General features: G+C 36.4%; 1 protein-coding gene across 2 annotated transcripts in view; it reads left to right on the forward strand.

The window, feature by feature from the left end:
* Positions 1-247: 247 nt before the first annotated feature.
* The window catches only part of LOC148070994 (A-type voltage-gated potassium channel KCND3-like), a 65,217-nt gene continuing 42,542 nt past the window's right edge, over positions 248-22,922 (forward strand). For both annotated transcript variants that reach the window (XM_087801457.1, XM_087801458.1), the window contains exons 1-2: positions 248-432; positions 3,263-4,435. In XM_087801457.1, coding sequence (XP_087657583.1) covers positions 3,333-4,435 — 1,103 coding nt within the window. In that variant the 5' untranslated portion in view covers positions 248-432; positions 3,263-3,332. The remainder of the gene's footprint in view (positions 433-3,262; positions 4,436-22,922) is intronic.

A 22,922-nucleotide genomic window follows, 5' to 3' on the forward strand; every position in this document is an offset into this window, starting at 1 on the left:
TGCCATCAAATGTGTTGGAAGACAACTGTTTGAAATCCATTCACCAACCTACGAGTTTGTGTTTGACTTGAGAGGAGAATCATCAGCAGAAAAACGCGGAGCAGTTCAAGTCATCCGCGTCGAACATGACGGGAGGAAGAGAGAGGGAGGACGAGAGAAGGATGGAGGAAGAGAGAAGGAGGGATGATGCTGCTGATGAGAGTCACACACTCGAGGACCCAATCCAGGACGGAAGCGCGCAGCTTTTCCTTCTGACAGCACACTTTGAAAAAACGGGAGCCAGGATGTAGGATTCGAGGAGGATCCGTGACCAAGATTCAATCTTTTTTTTAGGGGTTTTCTCAACACAAGTGTGAGGCTTTTGCGTCGTCGCTGCCACTCGATGTTGGACAGACCAGAAGAACAATTCGGTTTTTATCACGCAGTTTTACAGTAAGTTTCTCTTACTTTTTTTTTTACCTTGCTTTCACGAGAAATCCTAGAAAATCACTGCTATTAAGGTTTTTAAAACCTCGCTACCATTCGATAAAAACTGAATTGAAAAACTAAATAATAAAAAAATAAACTCTTAATTGATATGGCTGCGTTTATAACAAAGAAAAAACAATCGGAAAACGTGTTTTTTATTTTAACACTTCAAAAAGGGGCTTTTGAGAGACTGAAATGTTCACGCTCAACAGGTCTCCTTTGTGGTCGCCAGTGATGAAGCTCCACGCTTTTTCATTCCCATTTTTAGGAAAAAACACTTTCAGATTCTCAAATACGTTAAACTATTATTAACTACTTTCGAAATTATAATGAAAATTACTCATAAATGAATGTTTAAAAGTCCACAAACGTCTAATGGAGGGCAAGACGAGGGACACCCTGGACAGACAACATAAAGACAGACAACGACTCACATGATTCCAACACACATTTTAATTGTAATTCTCAATTAAAGAATTCAATCGTAAAATGATCGCACAGTTTATATGTGTTGGCAAAAGGCAGGACCGTCGTATTTAATTCTGACAAATATACAATATATATTAAGTTGAAATGATCAATGGTCATCAAAATTGTATATGTTTTGGAAGGAAAACTCAGATCCCAGAGCTGTCCATAGACGCATTGGGAACATGAAAAACTAAAGTGGTGATGATGATGAAGCTTTGTGATACAGTGCCCTATTAAAGATAAGAAAGTGCCATCTAGTGGACTCTTCATGAATAATAAATACTGCTTCAAACAACAATTAAAAGAACCTCTCATCAACAAAAACCCTCTTTATCTCTTAAAAATATGTATTTAGTCTCATCTTCAACGATTGTAACTTCTCATATATTAAACATAAAAGGACCAGACAATGATTGAGGGGCGTTGGTAATAGATGATTCCATGGCAAGTTCCAAAGAGCCCAATAAGAGTAAAATAAATATATATATATATATATATATATATATATATATATATATATATATATATATATATACATCAACCCTGCATCAAAAAGGGTGGTAATATATATATATATATATTGTTGTTAATGATGCTTTCATGGAGCTCTAACCATTATCTGGTGTAGCATTCTTTTCTTTCTTTTTCACAATTTTTAATTAATTAAATAATTTTAGTTTAATTATTCGGTCCAATACGAATAATGATACCGACCACAGTGCAGCAGAAAACCAAATATTGAGGTGAAATAAAAAGCAAGAAAGTGAGCAAATTAAGTTACATTTTGCTTCTAAAAAGGTAAAAAAAAAAAAAAGTTAGCAATATTTTCCATCTGTCTTCGTTGGGATTGAATGAATGATCACCACTTCTGGAAAACTCGTCACATCTTAGGTTTCACGGTGGAGATCAGTCATGTTTAGCTGGCATGGTCGTATTTATGCAAGTGTATGTGCCAAGATGGTTCTGCTTACAGTACAGGTTTGGTTTGTGGCACACTTCCATAGCAATCTTTCAAATGAACGTTTTGCTCTCAATGTAATTATGTTTTCTGCTCTCAGCCTTTCAAACAACAGTGTTGAGAGTGCTTCTCTCCTGAAGCCTGTCATGTGCAAGATCGAAACCAAATCATGTCTTTCACTTTAATAACACTCGTCCAGTTTTGGGAGGCGAGGTTAGATTTAGTAAGAAAAACAAACTTTGATGGAAGAAGAAATCAATTGAAAACACTTTCACTTCTTGATTTCTTTCATTCACATACACATAGACATTTGTCCATATCTTTTATGAGGTCATGGACGGCCTGTCCGATATAATAACAACAATAAACAAAAGGTTAATGGGGAAAATCATGTTGCAGAGAGGAGGGGAATCTTGTGTGCCAGTTAAAACAAGTCAATCCAGATTGTCAGTTATGCACCACTTCATCTGAATTAACTAATGTACTCTTTAAACAGGTGTGTTAAACCCTGACCTGTAGATTTAATGTATCCCAATAGTAATTATAAAAGGGCCGAATGATTTTGTCAAAGCGCTGGGAGCCTATATCCCTGCCAAGGAGGTCATCTAACATGTAAAAATACAGTAGCTGTGTAGCTTTCCTGATTTTTCAGTGATTGTTTCTGAAACACATTTGTCACCATATTCCTTTGAAACATTATTTATTTCAGTAAATTGATTCTATGTTGTTTTCAAAACACTTCCTGGATTCTAATGTGACTAAAGAAAACCTCCAAGGTCATGTCCAAGAAAAAATTGAAATATGTTAAAGAGCAAATAATGTGAAAAACCCAACTCTCCTGACTCACTCACATGTTTCAAATGTTGAAGTCTTCCTCTCCAAGATGCAGTAAGTCACTCATCATGACCATGATTTGAACTTATTAATTAAAAAAATTCCCCCTGTCTGAAATCTCAGCAAACGAGGGGATACGAGAGTGGGGATATTGTAAACAAGATTTAATCGGGGCTTAGGCGCATTTTCTAATTTAAATATTTCAATGAAAACAGAGTTTTGTACAACATACTGATGATACAATATCTATTTTAGAGAGAACTTAAATCAACACATTAGTTGCCCTCCTTTGTAATCTTCAAACACAAAATGTTATTGACAGAGGCAGAAAAAAGGCAAGCCTCCCTCCCACCACAAACCAACCCAACCTGGTTTTAGGACGCCTTAAGATAATAATCCTCCCTCTCTCAGCAGTAAAGCTTCCCTTCCCCTTGTTCACCAGGAAAGTAATCAGGGTTGTTTTTTTAACATTGTGATATTCCTAAGTCTTCTTTAGCTTTCTAACGCCAACACCCTCCTCATGTCCTACAGATGTCTGGCGATTCTATGAGAAGACAAGTCTAAAGGTGAGGAGGACTTTCCTTCTGGACTTTGATCAACAATGGCGGCAGGAGTGGCAGCATGGCTCCCTTTCGCCCGGGCAGCAGCGATCGGTTGGATGCCTGTCGCCAGCTGCCCGATGCCTGTCGCACCGACAGACAACAGCAAGAGGCAGGACGAGCTGATTGTCCTTAATGTTAGCGGGCGTCGCTTTCAGACCTGGAGAACCACCCTGGACAGATTCCCGGACACTCTTCTGGGCAGTTCTGAGAAGGACTTTTTCTACAACGAGGAAACAAAGGAGTATTTCTTTGACAGAGATCCTGATGCTTTCAGAAGCATCTTGAACTTCTACAGAACTGGCAAGCTTCACTACCCGCGCCACGAGTGCATCTCGGCCTATGACGAGGAGCTGACGTTCTTTGGGATCATCCCAGAGATCATTGGGGATTGCTGCTACGAAGAGTACAAGGACAGAAAGAGAGAAAACGTGGAGAGGCTGCAGGATGACCAAGAGGAAAACAAAGATTTGAAGCTGCCAAATATGAACTTTAGGGAAACCATGTGGAGGGCCTTTGAGAACCCCCATACCTCCACCATGGCGCTGGTGTTCTACTACGTCACAGGTTTCTTTATTGCCATTTCAGTTATTACCAATGTGATTGAGACTGTGCCGTGTGGTTCCTCTGCCAACCAGAAAGATCTGCCATGTGGGGAGCGCTACACGGTGGCCTTCTTCTGCATGGACACGGCTTGCGTGATGATTTTTACGGTGGAGTACCTCCTGCGCCTCTTCGCAGCACCGAGCCGATACAAATTCATGCGCTCCGTCATGAGCATCATCGACGTGGTGGCGATCCTTCCCTACTACATCGGACTAGTGATGACCAACAACGAGGACGTGAGCGGTGCCTTCGTCACCCTGCGGGTTTTCCGGGTGTTCCGCATCTTCAAGTTCTCCCGGCACTCGCAGGGTCTCCGTATTTTGGGCTACACTCTGAAAAGCTGCGCGTCAGAGTTGGGATTCCTTCTCTTCTCTCTTACCATGGCTATCATCATCTTTGCCACCGTCATGTTCTACGCAGAGAAGGGCTCCAGCTCCAGCAAGTTCACCAGCATCCCGGCATCCTTCTGGTACACTATTGTCACCATGACGACCTTGGGGTGAGTAAAGACTGTTGACTTTTTTTTCATGGCCGTACTGGTTAATCAGTACTCTTGCATTTAAGAATGGTAATACCAAGTATCTATGATAGTGAGGTACGATAGTTTGGACACGTGGAAGGGATGAGGCAACCAATAAGGTTGATGGAATCAGTAAATAAGAGTAATTTACACATTACACACAACACCACAACAACATGGGTGTTTTCATTCCACTGAGAAAAACTTTCTTCTGTTGACACAAGTACATGAATTGATTTTTGGACAATGTTTGCTTATTTATTCATTCATTCATTCATTCATCTTCTACCGCTTTATCCCTTACCGGGGTCGCGGGGAGACTGGAGCCTATCCCAGTTTCATTGGGCGAGAGGCAGGGGACACCCTGGACAGGACGCCAGTCTGTCACAGAGCACACAAAAACAGACAATGATTCACACACACTCTCATACCTATATACAATTTTCCCCAAAGTTCTCAATCAACCTCTGTTTGTTTTTGGACTGTGGGAGGAAACTGGAGTTCCCGGAGTAAACCCATGCAACACAAGGAGAACATACAAACTCCACACACAAAGGTCACAAGTTGGCTTGGCCTGGAAGCAAACCAGCAACCTTCTTCCTGTGAGGCGACTGCGCTAACCACTGCGCCACCATGCGCTCTTATTTATTAATTATTTATTGTTATTAAAATAAAGAATATATTCCAGAAGTTGATGCGAGGACGTGAGGACAAAATTATTGTTGGACTTTATTTCTGATGTTGGACCAGGTCAGAGACGACTACACCATGTTGAGAGCTACTGTGGAAAGAAATGACGACATTAGGAGGATAAGGTGGTTCAGAAACGTGGAAAAAAAGACATTTTTGAAAGGAAAATGTTGCCGATTTGAGAGGCTTGGTAATAATAGAAGAAGGAAAAAAAACATCAAGGTTCATGGAAGTTGTTCATGAAAATGGTTTATTAACTGTAACCTTTGTGTTCTGTCTCCATCTGTGTAAAAGCAACTTTACTTTCTGACTAAATCCTTCAACAGCAAAAGTAAAACAGTCACGTGCCGTGAAAAACTTTTCTTTTCCTTTAGGGGATGTTATTTGACTAAGTTTTTATAAATGTAATAACTTCCTACCTTTTTTTTATTAACTGCACGTAACATACACTTATTTAAAATCAGCATTAAATTGCACGCCTTCCTGAGCTCCAGGGTTTAGGAGTTTCTCTGCTGATGTCAGGGTGAGTAATGACCGCCACTGCAGCATTTGTTTACCTGCACAAACACTCGTGGCCAGTTCATTTCACAACTCCTCAGAGCGTTGTTGTGCTTTGACTTTAAAAACAAATAAGTGATTAAATAAAAAGTAAGGGGACAATAAAACAGTACAGAAAAAAAACGTTTTTTATGTATTTGAAGGCTTTTCCATTCATTTGTGTGACTTCTCACACGACTCAGAAGTGGCAAAGAGCAGGGAAACTTTCTTAGATACAACATTGATTCACTTAAATAAGCAATTTTTCACGAAGCTGTTGAGACAAAATGTGTTGAAATTGTTCATCTGACAACGGTTCATCCAACATAATGAACCTGGTAGAGAATTAAAGACTCTGGGGTTGAACACACTGTCTTTAAATCTTTAGTTCAAGTTTCCCTGCAGTTTCAGAGGGCTTCTCTGTTGCGCCGTTGCTACATTATACATTTGTTTACCAAACGAAATAAATTATCTTGTACTTTCAGTTCTTGTTTTATCTTCAGGGTTACTTTAAAAAGTGTCTCAGTACTTCATGCAAAAACACTATAGCTGACCCACTGATGTAAAAAAGTGAAGTGGTCACATGACAGGAGCATTAACACCGAAACATAACATGAAAATGAAACCATTACAAAAAAGAATGAAAAAAAACATTTTGAAAAATACAAACATTTTGAAAACACAAAGAGAATAAACTGCGGAGTTGTGTAACCAGCACCTGGATTTTAAAATCAATGTTTTGTAAATATTGTGTGAATTATTTTCTGTGGTGTTTGCTGGCATTAATACCATCCTTGTTGCATTTAGATTTTATTTTTGCATTTTTGCATTATCATTGCTAACTTGTTGTCTAGTAATACACATGGACGTGGACCTTTTTTTTGTCAGTGAAATAAAATGATAATTTAATTTAACTTCCAGTCAACGCACACAGAAAAGCTTGAATGTCCCACTATTCAGGTTAACTCTTGCGTATCTTTTAAACACCCTACATGGATTGTATTGGTACAACTATAAAAGAGCTCCTTGGCAGAGGTATGTCCTTTCCAAGTGTTTTTCTCGTTTTGTTATCATATTTAAATGGTTGGAAAAGGAGGTTAAAAGTGTGATTCCTTGTGTGCGACAAATAGTATTTCATTAAATCTTATCAGTTCACTTTCACTCTCGACTGTTTGAGTCTTTGTGAGTCTGTGCGACCTCACCTGGTCTGTGGTGTGGGTCCTTGTGTGTGTGGTGAGCATCATCATAGGTCTTTTGTACACAGACAAAACAAGATAGAAAGACCCGGGGTTGCCAAGGTATTATGCAAACACTGAACAATGCGATGGAGTGTGGCATCATTATGTCCACCCGACAATACCCTCGACTCATCGTGGATCCACCCGACGACCGACAATCAGACTTAAGAGGAAAATCACTTGACATATCAGCCCATCCTCTGTTGCCTCCATCACATTTGCTTACAACTAAATGTCTTTTTAGACTTGTTTTTAATTCCTCTAAAATATTCATGATACAATCTTGTTAAACAACAAGTATAATAACATGGAAAAAAAAGGATGATCTTGGATGTTTTTAAAGTCTTAAATCTGAGTATAGCTCAGAATATGGAATTTGGAAGCCACAAGTGTACATCGATTGTTATCCACTCACATATGCATTAAAGAAACATGAGTTTTAAGATCCTAGACTGAACGTTTGTATACTTATTCACCCAGGTGCTTCCTTACTGATAACCTGTGATCCTTTCTGTCAGTGGGTTCACACAGCAACTCACTTCTGGGCAAAGATCTGGGCGGCTTCATGCGCCCCTCGCGTGCAGGAACAGGGGCGTTAAATCAACCTCAGGTGGCTGATAAAAGGATCGGAATTCAATCTCAGCGAGGTCCGCTCCCTGCTGCTGGCTCTGCCACTGACAGATCTGGCCGAGGAACACACTCGCTGGCATCGCTGGGATAGTATCTTTGAGATTAATGAGGCGTGAGGAAGTAACTCTTGGTAGATCAGAGCCATCAGAATATTGAGTGTTGGAAATGTAACATTTTAAATGTGGAAACTTTTGTTATTGAAATGTTGTTGCCATTTTTAAGCATTTACTGTTTTTGTAATTGAATACAATAATCTTAATTATGGTTGAATTAATTTTGTTTGTTTAAATCAATTAGCACATTTTTTTTAATTCAATATTTTTTAATTTGTAGACAATAAAAAATGTTGGTATACTTGTGCATATATTTTTATATACATAGAGTTTGGTATACTTATTACAATAACTGAAAGATAGATATCTAAATTTTATATTTTATTTAAATTAAATTTAAAAATGTTGGTATACTTGTGCAAATATTTTGATATACATAGAGTTTGGTATACTTATTACAATAACTGAAAGATAGATTTTCTAAATGTTATATTTTAATTCAATTACATTTAAAATGTTGGTATACTTAATAATTTGCTATAGAATTAAAAGCGCTCAAACATTTTCTTTATTGATATTCTTATTTCAATAATTCAAAAGTACATTTTCAAAATTCAGTATTCCTTTTATTCACACTTGATATCATAGTTGACATCTTTTTATATTCAATTTAAAAGGTTACAAATGAATTTAAAAAAATAATAATAATAATTTAGTAATTGAATTGTTTAATTATTGGCATTACAAGAAAATTAAAAAAAAGATTTTCCAATTTCAAAATACATTTTTCAAATTCAATATTTTTGAATTTATAGCCTTTTAAATTAAACAAAGGGTATTTGTACACCTATAGTTTAATATAATTATTCCAGTATTGTTAACTAATTACCCAAAAGAGATCTCCAGAGGGATTCATAAAGTCAATCTAATCTAATGTAATAATTCTAAAACAAATTTTCTTTTTTTCTATTTGTAGCCTTTAATTTAAAAATGTTGGTATAATAGTGCCACCTTTTATAATATAACATTTAAATTTTAGAATTTTTTATTTTTTATTATTGGAATTATAAACAAAAGCTTTTGTTTTGAAAATTATCTTCAAATAAATGATTAAAACAAAACCAAAAAAAATAAAACGAATCCTAATTTTAATTTAAATCATATAAAAAATTATAAAAGTAATGCTTAGAAAATATTCATCAATAAAAATATTTTAATAAGAAAATTAAATTTAAAATATTAAAAAAAATCCTTTCTTATTCTGAGGGCATTTTCTCCAACTGTCCTTCTGTGTCTTCTCAGCCACTATGACTCTCCTCGGGGGGGGGAGATCATTCAAAAGTTGTTTTTTTTTAAGCACAATCCAAACACAAGCAGCTGTCATTGTTGCCGACTGATAGACAAACCGGCGGTGCATTGGCCCAACAAAGATTCCCTTTATCAACCCAGGAGAGAGAAGACAGTAATGAGGTGTGCATAGAAATCACTGCCGTTATAATTAGAGTGAGTCTCCCAGTTGTAGAGTCCTGGTCCTGGACGGAGGCTTGTTCTCCAGCAGAAACCCAGAGAAACACTGTTATGCATGTAGGTCATGTTCCCATCTGTGCCTTAATCAGAAGCTATATATACTCCTTCTTCAGAGAGACCAGCGCCCCCACCCCTCTGTTTTTTGGCTCTACGTCTCTATTAAGTGGACCGGCCCGGGGGCCATCGACGGAAGAGAGAGGTCAAATGAGCGGGATCGCGATCAGAAGTCAAAGAGAAGAGGAGGAATTTGAAATGAATGAATAACTTCTGATGACTTTGTGACAGGGTGGCCCTCGGGAAGAATGGCTCTGGGGCCACACAAGGACAATTCGACCGCCACTGAGTGACTTTTTTAAACAGAAACAATGTGATAATAAAACAAGATATATATACTGTATATCCATAACTTTCCAAATTTAATTTAATAATTATTAGTTTAAAAATGTGTGTGGAAAAAAATGTTTTTAATGTTCTTAAAATATGTTTCCTACCTTTGTTGCCTTCGTTTCATATACTTAGTTTTTTAAATCCCTAATACAATGCTCAACCTTTTTATAGCAAAAACACTTCTTTCTTTTCAAAATATTTTAACTATTGCTCATAATATTTAAATCAAATTTAGGTACTAATTAAAAATGTCCCCCCCCCCCAAAAAAAAGTTTTCTTGTGGCAGCATGGGTTAATGTTTTGATAGTCTAAAATCCATAATAAGTACAATATGTTACGTGAACAAAACATAATGCTTGAGGAAAGTTGAGAGTTTATCATATTTAATAATCCTAAAAAGTTTCTAAAGCAAGGCAACTGGACAGAGATTTTGAGGAGAAAAAGCATCATTTTAACTCGTATTGGTAGTGTTTCCCTGATTCCATTGTTCTTAAGGGTGTAAGAAGGCTCTTAAGAAGGGTTCGGCTAAGAAGAAGTGCTAAGCTACTGGGTTTTTTCAGACGCCATTTTAACTGCTTTCTTAGGAGAACCTTAACATCGACTAAAAAAGCTCTTAATAGGAGCTGTCCACTGGTGCTGAAACTGAACCAATCAATATCAGGCAAAAACGATCAACCATGTCTTTATCAGCTCATAAATCACTGTTCGAATTTACTTTAAAATTTCCTCTAGGAAAGAATAACTGAAGTTGGAGCACCACCTTTGATTAATAGTACAAAAGAAACTATTTAATTTCAGTTTCAGTTTATTTAAAAGGACAATTATTGGCCTTATTAACTAACTATGAAACACTCGTTTTCATTTACTGAATTCACTACTTGTTTGTCGTGAGTAGTTGTTCTTTACTGAGTAAGAGGCTCTTAACTTGACAGTTACACACATGTACATGTACATGTACAACGACATAAAGTTGCATAGATTTGTTTAAAATAGAAATCTGTAATGATGAATGACAAAAGTAAGTGAGCAGCAGCAGCAGTATGGAAGTGACGATGATGGTGATGGTGATGAAAGGAGTCTTTCGACAAGGGGGCCAGACAGAGAACAGGGGGAGAAGGTCTTTTGACCAGGGACCACAGTGAAGTGCTGACATCGGGTCCGGGCCTGGTTCTCCGTTGCAGCCGGGCTCTTCCTTGACCGAGTTGGTGTCACCGACCATTAAACGTATCGTTACTCGGTTCATGGGATCACAAGTCTCTGATGCATGGATCTTCTCTGCGTCTTGAGAGGGCGTGAGGCAGGGAAGACGGGCCTAACTCAAAGTTGTAAGGCAAGACCGGAACAGGATGTGGAACTCGAACAGACACTTGCTTTTCTTGGAAGGGAAGTACGGCTTGCAGGTGGATCTTCCAGGAGTTGAAGTGCGGCCTTAAAGCACGTAGTTCGAAGCTTCAGATGGCTTGAAGCTCACCCGTGGACCGTCCACGGGTGGGTGAATCTTGACGTTGACACAAGCACACCACATTACAGTGGTTAACACTGAGTATTTATCCACAAACTCAATGGTCACCAAAGGATAGTTCACAGTTGATTGGCTGCTATTTAAGTTCCCTGCTGAGTTCCTTATTTGGGGGCCTTCTGAACTGTCTGTCTTTCTCCTTCCTCCATCACTCCATTCCAGTTTTTTCAAACCCAAATTATTCTGGGATCATTCAATTTATTGGTTCTGTCTTGATTCTTTCCCAAGAAACCGAGGACATTAAAATAAACCAAAACACATAAATTATATGATTACTATAAACACATATAGGTAGTTGGTAATCATATCAATTGACGTTTTATTGCAGGTTTATACGACTTGATCTTATTCTTTTCATTTCTTTCTTTCAAATCAAACACTTTGTATTACCTAGATCCATCCACATACACATCTACACATGTTCATACATAAGGTACATACGGTCTTTATTCAAAAAGATCAACAAATTCTTGAAGCACGGCACATAGTTCAGTCCATCTGTTTATTCTTCTCAAGGTAGATGAGACATCTCACAGACTTCTGACTCCGAGGCGCACGAATTCTGACCTTCCGAGCCAATTTTATACGACTGCTCAGGCCGCAGATTTGGTGGTCACAGGTGAAGGACCCAGTGGTTAAAATGATATTGCAGATGGCCTTGGGTTTGTGCAAGGTTCTCTGAAATAGATCCTTTATCTGAAGATGTCATTTCCACAGAAAGAATGAATCACTACAGTTGCCAGAGACAACAGCTGAAACCAGACATCCTTCGTCTCCAAGTGCTTTCGTATTTAGTTTCTCAATTTTAATGCCACTTGTCAATCACCAAGTTTTTTAACAAATGACCTTGTAATCCTTTCAGACTAGACTCAGAGGCTCCCCTAGGTCTTCCTGTCCTGCAAAAACAATAGAATGACCCAGGTTTAAGAATTTGATGCATGTCTATGATACAGGGTATTCTTAGTAAAAACATTTTTCTTTAAAAACAAGTATTTTCTTGTACTTTTCAGTACAAATTAAGTCTAAAAAACATATATATTATAGATGATTTGAAATCTCTTTCCTTAAATTGTTGATACCTTGTTAGTTCTTCAATGTTTACTGGTTCATTAGCCTCCTAATGATTAATGAATAACCCTCTGTGTGATTAATGCATCATCACAAGATTCTTTACTCATGGATCCTCCTGTATTACTGCTGTCAACACGATGCCAGCTTATAGTAAATTAAAATGATTCCATCCTTCTTCTTAGAACTCATTTCAGAGCTCTTGAGTAAAATCTAATTATGACGAGTGTAATACAGATTTAACTCCGGTTCATTTGACACCTAAACTCATTTAGAAAGATTTCTACTCGCGAAGGATTGTGGTGTCTGGAACACTTAATCGGCGCCTTCTTATTCCTCACTGTCGTCTGCAGGTAAATAAACAAGTCTTCTATCCCGGAAAACCCAAAGCCGAATTATAAACCGACCGATAGTGTAATTTGTTATTGATCAATAATGTTTGTTTTCTTCCGGCTATATGAAGAGTTTGTTAATTTTGTTAACAGTGCCCTTTGAGAGTAAACAGTAATGAAATATGTAACAGTCCTCGATGGTACATATTGAAAACTACTCCTGCAGGAAATTGTTTGACTAACAAGATGAACTGTTGTCTTGCTCTAAGTCAGATCTGGCAGTTTTTCAGATGCTCTAATAGTTAGCATTGGCAGGATGGTTCAGCATCGACAAACTCTCACACCTCACTGGCAGAAGAGCAGCATTAAGCTCCAGGAAAGGTGGAACAAAATCATCAACACTGTTGTATGGGAAACCAAAAGAGTCGACACGTCAATAGAAGATGGACATTCCATATGAGCACTACGGAAGTATTTGGATATTTTTAAGTTTGTCTTTTTAGACAAAGATAAGTGAGCACCGGCCGCAAACTTCATATTAACATACATTTCTGCCTCTAACTCAAATTTTGCGTGATCTATCCCTTCAAACAGGGGTTTTCACCTGCATTTCTTTGATCAAAAATTCTATTTCTATTTTGTTGCTCATGCTTTTTATTGCACTTTCAAACTCAAAAGCTGAATAATTAAAGTAACACATGATTACAGCAACAACTATGCACAGAGGAGGTTGATAAATAAGATGTGACAAAGTGAAAAAAAAACTGTTTGCATAATAATGAAAAGAAGATTGATGATCCAAACATTCATTTGAGATTTGTAGAAGGCAATTATACGCATTTTCTGCAATGAGTCTGCCATAAAGAAGATAAAGGAAAACAAAATGCGAGATGATAGCAGTAAGAAAAGGCGTTATTGAAATTGCAGATGTTGTCACTCATGAAGAATAAACGGTACGCTAGAGGCAAAAATGACCCTAGTAGACAGTGAAAGGAAATAGAACCTTACACAACCACAACAGTGAACTACAAACATCTACTGTACTGACAGCTTTTCAGCTGATGAGGAAAAATGCATCTTCAAATTATGGCAAAAAAAAGATCTTTAAAATGTAGTTTTCTTAAAAAAAGAGAAATTATTGTTTACCTACTATGGTTTCCTATTGTGTATAGTGTAGTACAAACCCTCGATGACATCAGGAAAACCTGATTATTAAGTACATGTGTCAGACTCAAAGCCAACGTTCCACCATATAGTTCTATGTGGTAATGAAAAACGCCTTAAATAAAATTCTGTACTAATTTTATACATACCGAAAGTTTCATTTAACTATTGACATGTAATGAAAGCCTCATTCCACCAGAGAGCAGTTTTGAAAGTCAGAGTTCATTAAAAAACAAACTGTATCCAAAAAGGTTCAAAGTAATACATTGATTGAGACAGTGTTGTCAAATCGCTTATTTTCAGCCGTTTTTTGTTTTTTTTCAAGCCATTTGAATATCTAAGGGGTTGTTGGATTTTCACCTTCCATTTCAGTCTTTGTGAATTCTTCGTTATTCTTTTACTTCATACAATAAGCAAAGAAAGAATACGTGCGAGTGAATAGTTGGAGAGTTAAAGAAAATAAATTAATAAAAAGTGAAAAAATGTGAAACTACTGCAAGGTACCGACATGTTACCCACAGTGTAGATATGAGTGATAGTTCTGGATGAGTCAGTAAATGTGTTCATTCACAGTTGTGCGATGGCTGTGAAGGAGGATTTATATTTTGAAACCAAATACTAAGAAAAAATAATAATAATAATAATTATAAGCATCTCATGTTTAAATAAGTTATACATACTTCAAAGAGAGGCCTATTTATTAAGCCAATAAATATGGCTTAATATGCTAAGCTAACGTAAAGCTAACTGACATGTGTTCAGATTTGTACATGTTTTCTTTCGTTTCCTGATTAAATTGAAGATCATTTTTGAAGACTTAATTTAAATACATTTTATTTCCATTTCCATTAATTAACCATGTAAACACAACGTAATGTGTTGTGTATTTCAATGGTGCAAATTAATATGTTTGAATTGTGACCGTAAAAAAAAAAAATAGTCTACAACACGAATTGAGTTGAACGTACAAACGAAAAAAACAACTTGTAGGAGGCGATCTTTAGTATAAGGATCATGATTTGACACAAAATTGTAAGACTGACGATACGTGTCGAGCGTCAGGTAACATCCTTCACAGCACACAGAAGGTCATTCCTACACTTTCACCGACTCCAGTCAACATCTGTGCGCTGAGATAAGGGCCGAGCGTCTAAAAATAAGGCAGGTAGAGAGCGTGTCGTGTCACTCAACACTCCCCACTGTGTCCCTCCGCAAACACCTCTTGAAAGAAAGTGGAAAACGGAGTCAGATAACAGCAGCTCTTCTTTTATTAAAATGAGATTCATCTCACTGCGACCTCCTTTTCTCGCCTTGTCTCATTTGTCTCTTCTCCGTTTCCTATTCATTCCAGATATTTGTCTTCTACATTAACAGCTACAGGTGTGAAGTAGGAAGGAATAATGATGTATTCATTAACACCAGGAGCTTCTTCGCGTCCAAGTTTTTTATTATGATGATATTATTCTTCAAGAGAAAAACAAAAATCTGTTAATGGAGATTTTTCCTTTTACCCATGATGTATTCAAAGATGCTAATAAAGCTAAACTGTCTTTCTAGAACAGACCCACGCGTAGATTTATGTATTTTACTCCCACAACATCTTAATAATAATAACTTGAATATAACATAATTGTATGAAAAAGTAAAACATACTATACTGTATATTATATACAATATTGTTTTATTTAAAACTACAAAACTATACTGCCTACTTTCTCTTAACATTATAATACTTAAGTATATTTCTATAATATACTATAGTATACTATACTATACTATACTCTTTTTAAACTTTTTTTTAGGGTTCGTCCTAGACGCTTCCCTTAGAAGGTTTTCCAGGTATTTCCAACTGGATAATGACCTCTATACTTTACTAAACATTCTTCTTACTATACTGTACGATACACTCCTGTACTATGCTATCCTGTATTGTACTGTACTGTAGTGTACAGCACTATGCTATGCTGTGCTATGCTGTTCTATGCTTTGATATGCTGGGCTATGCTGCGCTATGCAATGCTATGCTATGCTATACCATACTACACCATACCATACCATACCATACCCTACCATACCCTACCATACCATACCATACCATACCATACCATACCATACCATACCATACCATACCATACCATACCATACTATACTATACTATACTATACTATATTACAACACTGTACTATACACTTTACCATTACACTATACTCTACAACATTCTTCTTTACTATAATATACTATACAAACTACACAAAAATATAATATACCATACACAATTATACTACAATAAACTATACAACACTACATTACAAACATTGCAATGTAATATTATAAAATACTATCTATTCTATGATATGCTATAGTACATTATAATAAACTAAACTGAAACTTTGCTTTTTTCCAAACTTGATTATACTTTGATATGCTTCATTTTACCATAATATATTTCCCCTTTGGGCCAAAACCATTTAGTTTTTCTTTATTCTACTATTACAAAGATTGTTTATCATGTACTTTACAGTTTTATCTTATACTTTGTCTTAGTGTTAACAGTTTTATGCTGTTCGCTTATCTCAGCAGCATGTGAAAGTTGAACAAAAATGTGGCTCTCCCACATTATGAATAACATTAGCATGTTTATTTATGTTTCCATCCCTCTCTCTACAGCCACTCCACACTCTCCGTTCTTTTCTCCTCAAATATCAATTTATATGCAGACACACAGCTGAATGGAAAGCACAAAGAAACCCTGAGATACTATTTTCAATCAGTTATTTAAACTTTATAATAATTATTCCAGAATCTGAGGGGAACATTTTTTCTAAGAAATAATACAGTGTGTAGAAAGCAGAAGAAGTCATATGATGTAGTTCACCAGCAGAAGTCAGTGAGAAGTTTGTTTAAATGCAAGATGATTTAATTCGCATGATGCGGAGGAAAAAATACAGCGGCTGAAGAGCTTTTATTACGAGCCTCATCCAGTGGTTTTTCTTTTATCAACAGCAAAACAACAAAACAACCGTCCAATCTAATATATCTGTCTTCAAAGTATATCAACAATGTGCCAATTATGTCTAGGTTTCAAGGCTGCACGCACACAAACTCACACACAAACCTATTGTGTCGACGGATAAATATTCCTCTCAACCACAGCCCGTCTCCATCATACAAACAAAATAGCAAACTATTAATTTTATGCTCTTTTTCTCTCCTTTATTTTCTTGTTTACTAATAAATGGCTTTATTGAGATTTTAGTCCTCCACCAGTTTCCATGGCAACCATGGTTTTGTATGTCAATTTGCGCTTGAGTGTCACCTTCATGTCTCTAAACGTACTTGGAGGTAGTTTTCTCAGCTTGATAAGAAAGCATAATTGTCCAATTCTTCTTGTCAAGCTGACAAAAGACTTGAAGACCATCCATCATGGAGTAATGATAGTCAAGTGTTTGATCATCTCCGTGAGGGCATTTATTCAATACATTTTTCTATATTTCTATCGCGTATGTAATAGCTGTACGTGTTGAAGTGGACGGGAGACTAGCTTGAGTTATTAGACATTAGAAAGTGACCAGGGACAATGTGAATCGAGTTTTTTGTTTATACAGTATTTATACTTAAAAAATGAATCCTAGTTTAACAAGAGCCTGGACCTCCTTTATGAACTCTTTCTATACTATACTATACTCCAGAAAAGCCAGTTGAGGTGGCTTAGGGATTTATTTTAGGATTCCTGCTGGTCACATCCCTCTGGAGCTGGTCTAGGCTTTTTCAACTGGGAAGTGACCATATGGCAGACCCAGGAAACTTTGAAGGGACTGGTATTAAAGATGAGTTTGGAAGAGAAGAGCTGTACCTTAATGAACTATACTGTACTATACTATAATGTACTATACTATACTATACTGTACCTTACTGTACTATACTATATTGTACTATAGTATACTGTACTGTACTTTACTCTACTATACTATGTTGTACTATACTATACTATACTATACTATACTATACTATACTATACTATACTATACTGTACTGTACCTTTACTGTACGATACTATATTGTACTATACTATATTAGAATATACTATACTATAATATATTGCACCATACTATACTGCAGTGTACAGCAGTGCTGTTCTATGATTTGATATGTGCTATAATATGCTATGCTATGCTGCACTGCACTATGCTATACTATACTATACTATACTATACTATACTATACTGTACAATTCTGTGGTGTACAACACTATTCTATTCTATGCTATGCTATGCTTTATTATACTTTACTGTGCTGTAATAAACTGTAGTGTACAACACATTACTGTACTATACTATACTTTACTACACAACAGTATAATATACTAAACTATACGACATTACATTATACTATACAATAGTGATTGGTTGATATATTTAAAAAATAAAATGATGACTGTTTAGCATCAGCTGCTTGATGCTGTATTAACCCATATACTATATTTAATTTCAATATACTAAACTATAGTATACATTATACTTAATATACAGGACCGTAACATCATCGTTTAAAAATGGTTTAGGGCCTCCTTTATAAAGTCTATCAACTCAGGGACATGATTTCAAAAAGTTGTGCTTCCTGTTTTCTTTGGAAAAAAGGAGTGTAGCACTTGTACAAATCTGATTCTTCACATTTTTCGCATTTGTATTTTTCTCAGGGTTATGGTATAAGTGTGTGTGGGAATCAAGTGCCAACACCTGTTTAAAATTAAAAAACCAAAAAAAGCTGCAGTTCAATGAGTGTCCACTTGAGGCTGGCTGCAGAAAGACCAGGAATCACATGCATACAGTAAGTCAACAGACTTTTACATCATTCAGATATTTTTAAAGACCGCATTAGCAAACAAGTTGAATCTTATACACTAGTTTCACCATCAGAACACACTGTAAAAGGGTGATTGCTTTTTCAAATCCTGACCATAGTGAGAATATATACTAGAATACATGTCAGCATTTCTTTTTCGTGAAGAAACTCTGGGACAAAATCCATTCTGTCTCTATACGACGGCTGACAGAGTCTGCTTGATATTCTCGGGTAATAAATCTCATAACTCTCCCGTCTTCATCCAACGATTCATATTAATCCGGCTCTACATAAACTCTGACAGTTGAATGTGATTTGCGTCCGTGTCGATTCATTCAAATCGAACAGTTAAAGATCATCACCATCTCTGTTATTAGATCAGTGGGAGACAATTTTCTGTTTCGGCTCGTTCGCTTCTCAACTTTCATTTTTTATATACCGTCCCCGAACATTAGCCCGGCGTCTTTATTGGACTTGGAAAACAGCTTTAATCTGATGAAATGTCCGTCGAGAACTGTTGTTTTTTAAATTGCTATCACAGTGATCGAGACGAGTCAGTGAAGCTGGTCCTAAATAGAGTGTAATAAAGACCTGTTTCATGAAAGATGATTTCATTTTAACCGGAAAAAGGCTGATGTTTGTAAAGGGCTGACAACGTGAAGTAAAAATAAGAAAAATGTCAAGAGTGTATTTCATATTATTGAGCAATATATAAATATGTATGTCATTTTTTAGAATATAAGATTAAAAGTAAAAAAGAATGTGTTAATCATAAAAAAAAAAAATGGAATTGTTTTACAAAACTGAAGAAAGATAACAAAATTAAATTAACTGTTCAGCTGGTCCTGGATCAGATTCTAGTCTCTTAATAGCTGGTTTCTGCTTTCAATAATGATTTTATTTTTCATACCAGAGCATGTTAATAAAAGTAGGCCCGCCCCGCTACACCCGGGACTACTAAACACAATATTGGTCTCATTGTCGTGTTCATTTGCTTGTTTAGACACCACTTCGCTTCCCTAAACTTTCTAAGTGGCCTGTAATGAGGCATGAATGTCATTTGCAATTTTCACCATAATTAAATAAGATGTTTCCTGGCAAAGAGTAAATTGCAGTGTGTGCCGTCTCGTTGCTTCAGGCTTCCAGAAATCGTCGATCCGTCTTCCGCTAATGCTCTTTGTGTTTCTGCTTTTTAAGTATGAATATTGGTGGAAATGTTTCTGGGTCTTAGATGATAAAATGGATTTACAAAGATGGAACAATGACATTAGATTCACTTTTATATGGCTGTTTTTCTTTCTGTTAAACCTTTGCAGTGCATGTCCAGGACAATCTACAACATCTTGACCAAGATCAACTTATAAACATCATCTCTTTATTTATTTGTGGAAATGTATCTAATACTGCATCTGTAGTTGCTATTTTTGTTACTTATTTTGTCTCTTTTTCAGAAATGTTTGAAACAGATATAATAAAGAGGCTCAGTGTTTCCAGGGTCCGCCCCATGGCTTCCTCCCAGTTCATTCGCGACACATGCCGCCCTGATTCTTTCTCCTGAAGAAACATGGCAGCAGATCAAACAGAATTTAGGGATGTAATGATTAGGGTGAGTGGCGATTATTCAGATTTTGAGATTTCTTTTTTTTTACATCTTTAAGTTTTTGAAGCCTGTTAAAATAAATTAAAATAGTTCAAATTTCTCTCTTTGTCTTGGATTTCTTAATGGTCTGGAATTTTTCACTTATTATAAGAAATCATTTTTTATTTACAGGTTTGTATAAATTATTCTAATGACCTCCCAAAGCTCGATCAGGTCAATAAAAAGTAGGCGCTTAAGAGGGGTAGAAGAACCCCTTGAAAAATGATCATAATAGTCAAATTTCAGGGAATAGAAATATATATTTAATTTTCTTTTTTTAATAAATATTTTAATGTAGTAATATTTCCAGAATTTCTGCTCATTTGATTAATTCTGGGGGAGTACAAGGGGGGCAAAAAATTCTGTCATGACATTGCAGTTCTTTTTAAGTTTAAAGCAAATATATTTAATAATACATTTTACGAGTCTATTGTTAATTCTAAGGCCGCGCAAAGGGAGGCACAAACACCCCTACAAATTCAAACATGTCCAATTTCAACGCTGGGTACTAGTTTTTATGCATTTCTTCGAACTTGATTTTTCCATCTTTCAGTGAAAAAGCGGTCAAATTAATTCTGAGTTAAAAAAGAAAGCTCAACCAAAACAGCATGAAACGATCGACTACCTATTTCTTGATCACGTTTGTAAATGATTAAGTTGTCATTTTAATCTATCCATTAGCTAAATGTTGCGAGTGTAACTTAAGTCTTTTCATTGAAAGCTACCAATTATAGTGTCAAAAGGACTATTCTAGCCACAGGTTATATTGATGGTAGTCATCAATGCTATCAGGAAACTCATTCTTCTGTAAATACTATTGAGAAAACAAGTTTTAAATACACTTCTGTCATCCCGTAGTATTCATTATCTATTTCCCTTTCATCGCTTCTTCTTCCTCTTTACAGCCATTACTTCCTCACACCGTCGGCTCCTTGACATTCTGGCTCGCGAGGTGAAGATCCACTCGGCTCAGGTGTTTCATAATTAAAAAGAGAAGCGACAAAAAGCTCCTTGTACAGCTCTTAATCTCTGCGATGATTTCACCTGCTGCTGGTAAACATCGTCAGAAGTACTTGTCGGAAATCCTGAAGGCATGACCAGCTTTGAGTTTTTGGTCACTCAAATTGCGCTTTAAAAAAAAAAAAGATTATTTAAGATTTCATATATATCATATCCAGAGGTGATAGACAGCTCTTAAATCCCCCCCCCCCCCCACTGGCTCCTTGTCCGGCTCTCAACATTGGGTCAAAAAAGAGAGAAACATCTATTTATGGAGCTTATGAGTCACCATGGAGACCATGCATCTAAATAGTCTTGTTGATCCTTTTCTCTCCTGCCATTGTTCGGGTGAAATCGCCACACAACGCTTCGCTCCCCTCAGCGTCTCCGCCTCTGCCTGTTGAAAGCTCTGACTTGTTTATAGCAACACGGGTAGAAGGATGGACGGTATTAGTTAATAATGTGGATGAATCATGATACTTATCTAACAAGTGTCTTTAAATGTTTCCTCCCATCTATTTAATATCATGAGGCTTCATGAAACAGCATCGGTTGTATCATGACACAGTGTTTTTATTCTATTAGGCCACTAGATGTCACTCTCTGCTCCGTAAAAGTGGGCTCAGATCGAGAAACGAAAACTAGTACAACTTAAACCGAGACTGCCATCTAGTGGCAGCATCAGATGCATCATGAGGCCCCATCAACCCATTTTTGGGGGGAATTTGTAAATATTTTTGGTACGACCCAAGTGGGACCAAGAGATCATTAAGCTGTATGTTTAGATAAAAAGTGGGTAAAATGAAATTACAAGATTGGAAAAAAACGTTTTTTCATAAACAATTCATCAAGCTTTTAAAGTTGTAATTCTTCGTTTTTATTAACAGCCGATAAAAAAATGAAATTAAATAAAGTTATTTTGTTTCATTATTTGCATTCTTTCTAACTTTAACAGATGAATGGGACTTGATCGACAAAAAAGAAGAATACATATTTGAAAGAAAGGTTTTTTGATTTAGAATGTGCTGTTGAGTTCAACAAGAATTCTGATTCTGATTTTAAATTTGATTATTCAATATGTCAATGAACTTTCTGTTACACAAAAAATGTCTCAGTTTAGTTAAAAGAAATGTCAAAAATAATAATGATTTTAGTTTTTTCAATTATGCTTTTAAATCACTGCTTAACCCTTGTGTTGTCTCAGGGTCAAAGTGACCCGGTGGCCTTAAAAACAAATGCGTTTGTGGTATCCCTTGTGTTGTGTCATAGCAAAGAAAAACATGATATTTTATTATATATTTTAAGTATCGAAGTAGAACTGGGCAGCGTTCTTTTCAACTGAATGACAAATATTCTTTTGAAAGAAAAAGCACTTATGTATTAGCCTTGTCAATATTATATTACCTTCATCTTAACAAAGTGATTACTGGCCCATCTTCTGGAGGCCCATGTTGAAAGGGTAAATCAATTGAAAGCAATTTCCTTATTTTATTTGGAAAATCTGCTGCAACCACTGAAGGCTAATACAATTTTATCTTCAGCCTTTGGCAGATCTTGCACCACTCAGAGGGGGATGGAAGTTTGAACAAACAAAAAGAGGATTGATTGTCGATAATCTACTGCAGGACTCTTTTGATAGAAAAGTATATACATCACAGATGTTTGGTCTTCCCAGTTCCATGTCTATTTTTTTTTGCAGAACAAATGAATGCTACATGCTAAATGCTGTCATAACAATGGCTGTCTGTCGACCACTTCGTGGTGCGTGAGGCTGTCATTTGTTTTTTCGCCACCGCTGTCATCGAGTCCCTCCGATGCTAATGGTTCAGTCCTGCAGCAGG

The sequence above is a fragment of the Callionymus lyra genome, chromosome 10 (genome assembly GCF_982586985.1).
Source record: "Callionymus lyra chromosome 10, fCalLyr1.hap1.1, whole genome shotgun sequence".
In the NCBI taxonomy this organism is placed as follows: domain Eukaryota; kingdom Metazoa; phylum Chordata; class Actinopteri; order Syngnathiformes; family Callionymidae; genus Callionymus; species Callionymus lyra.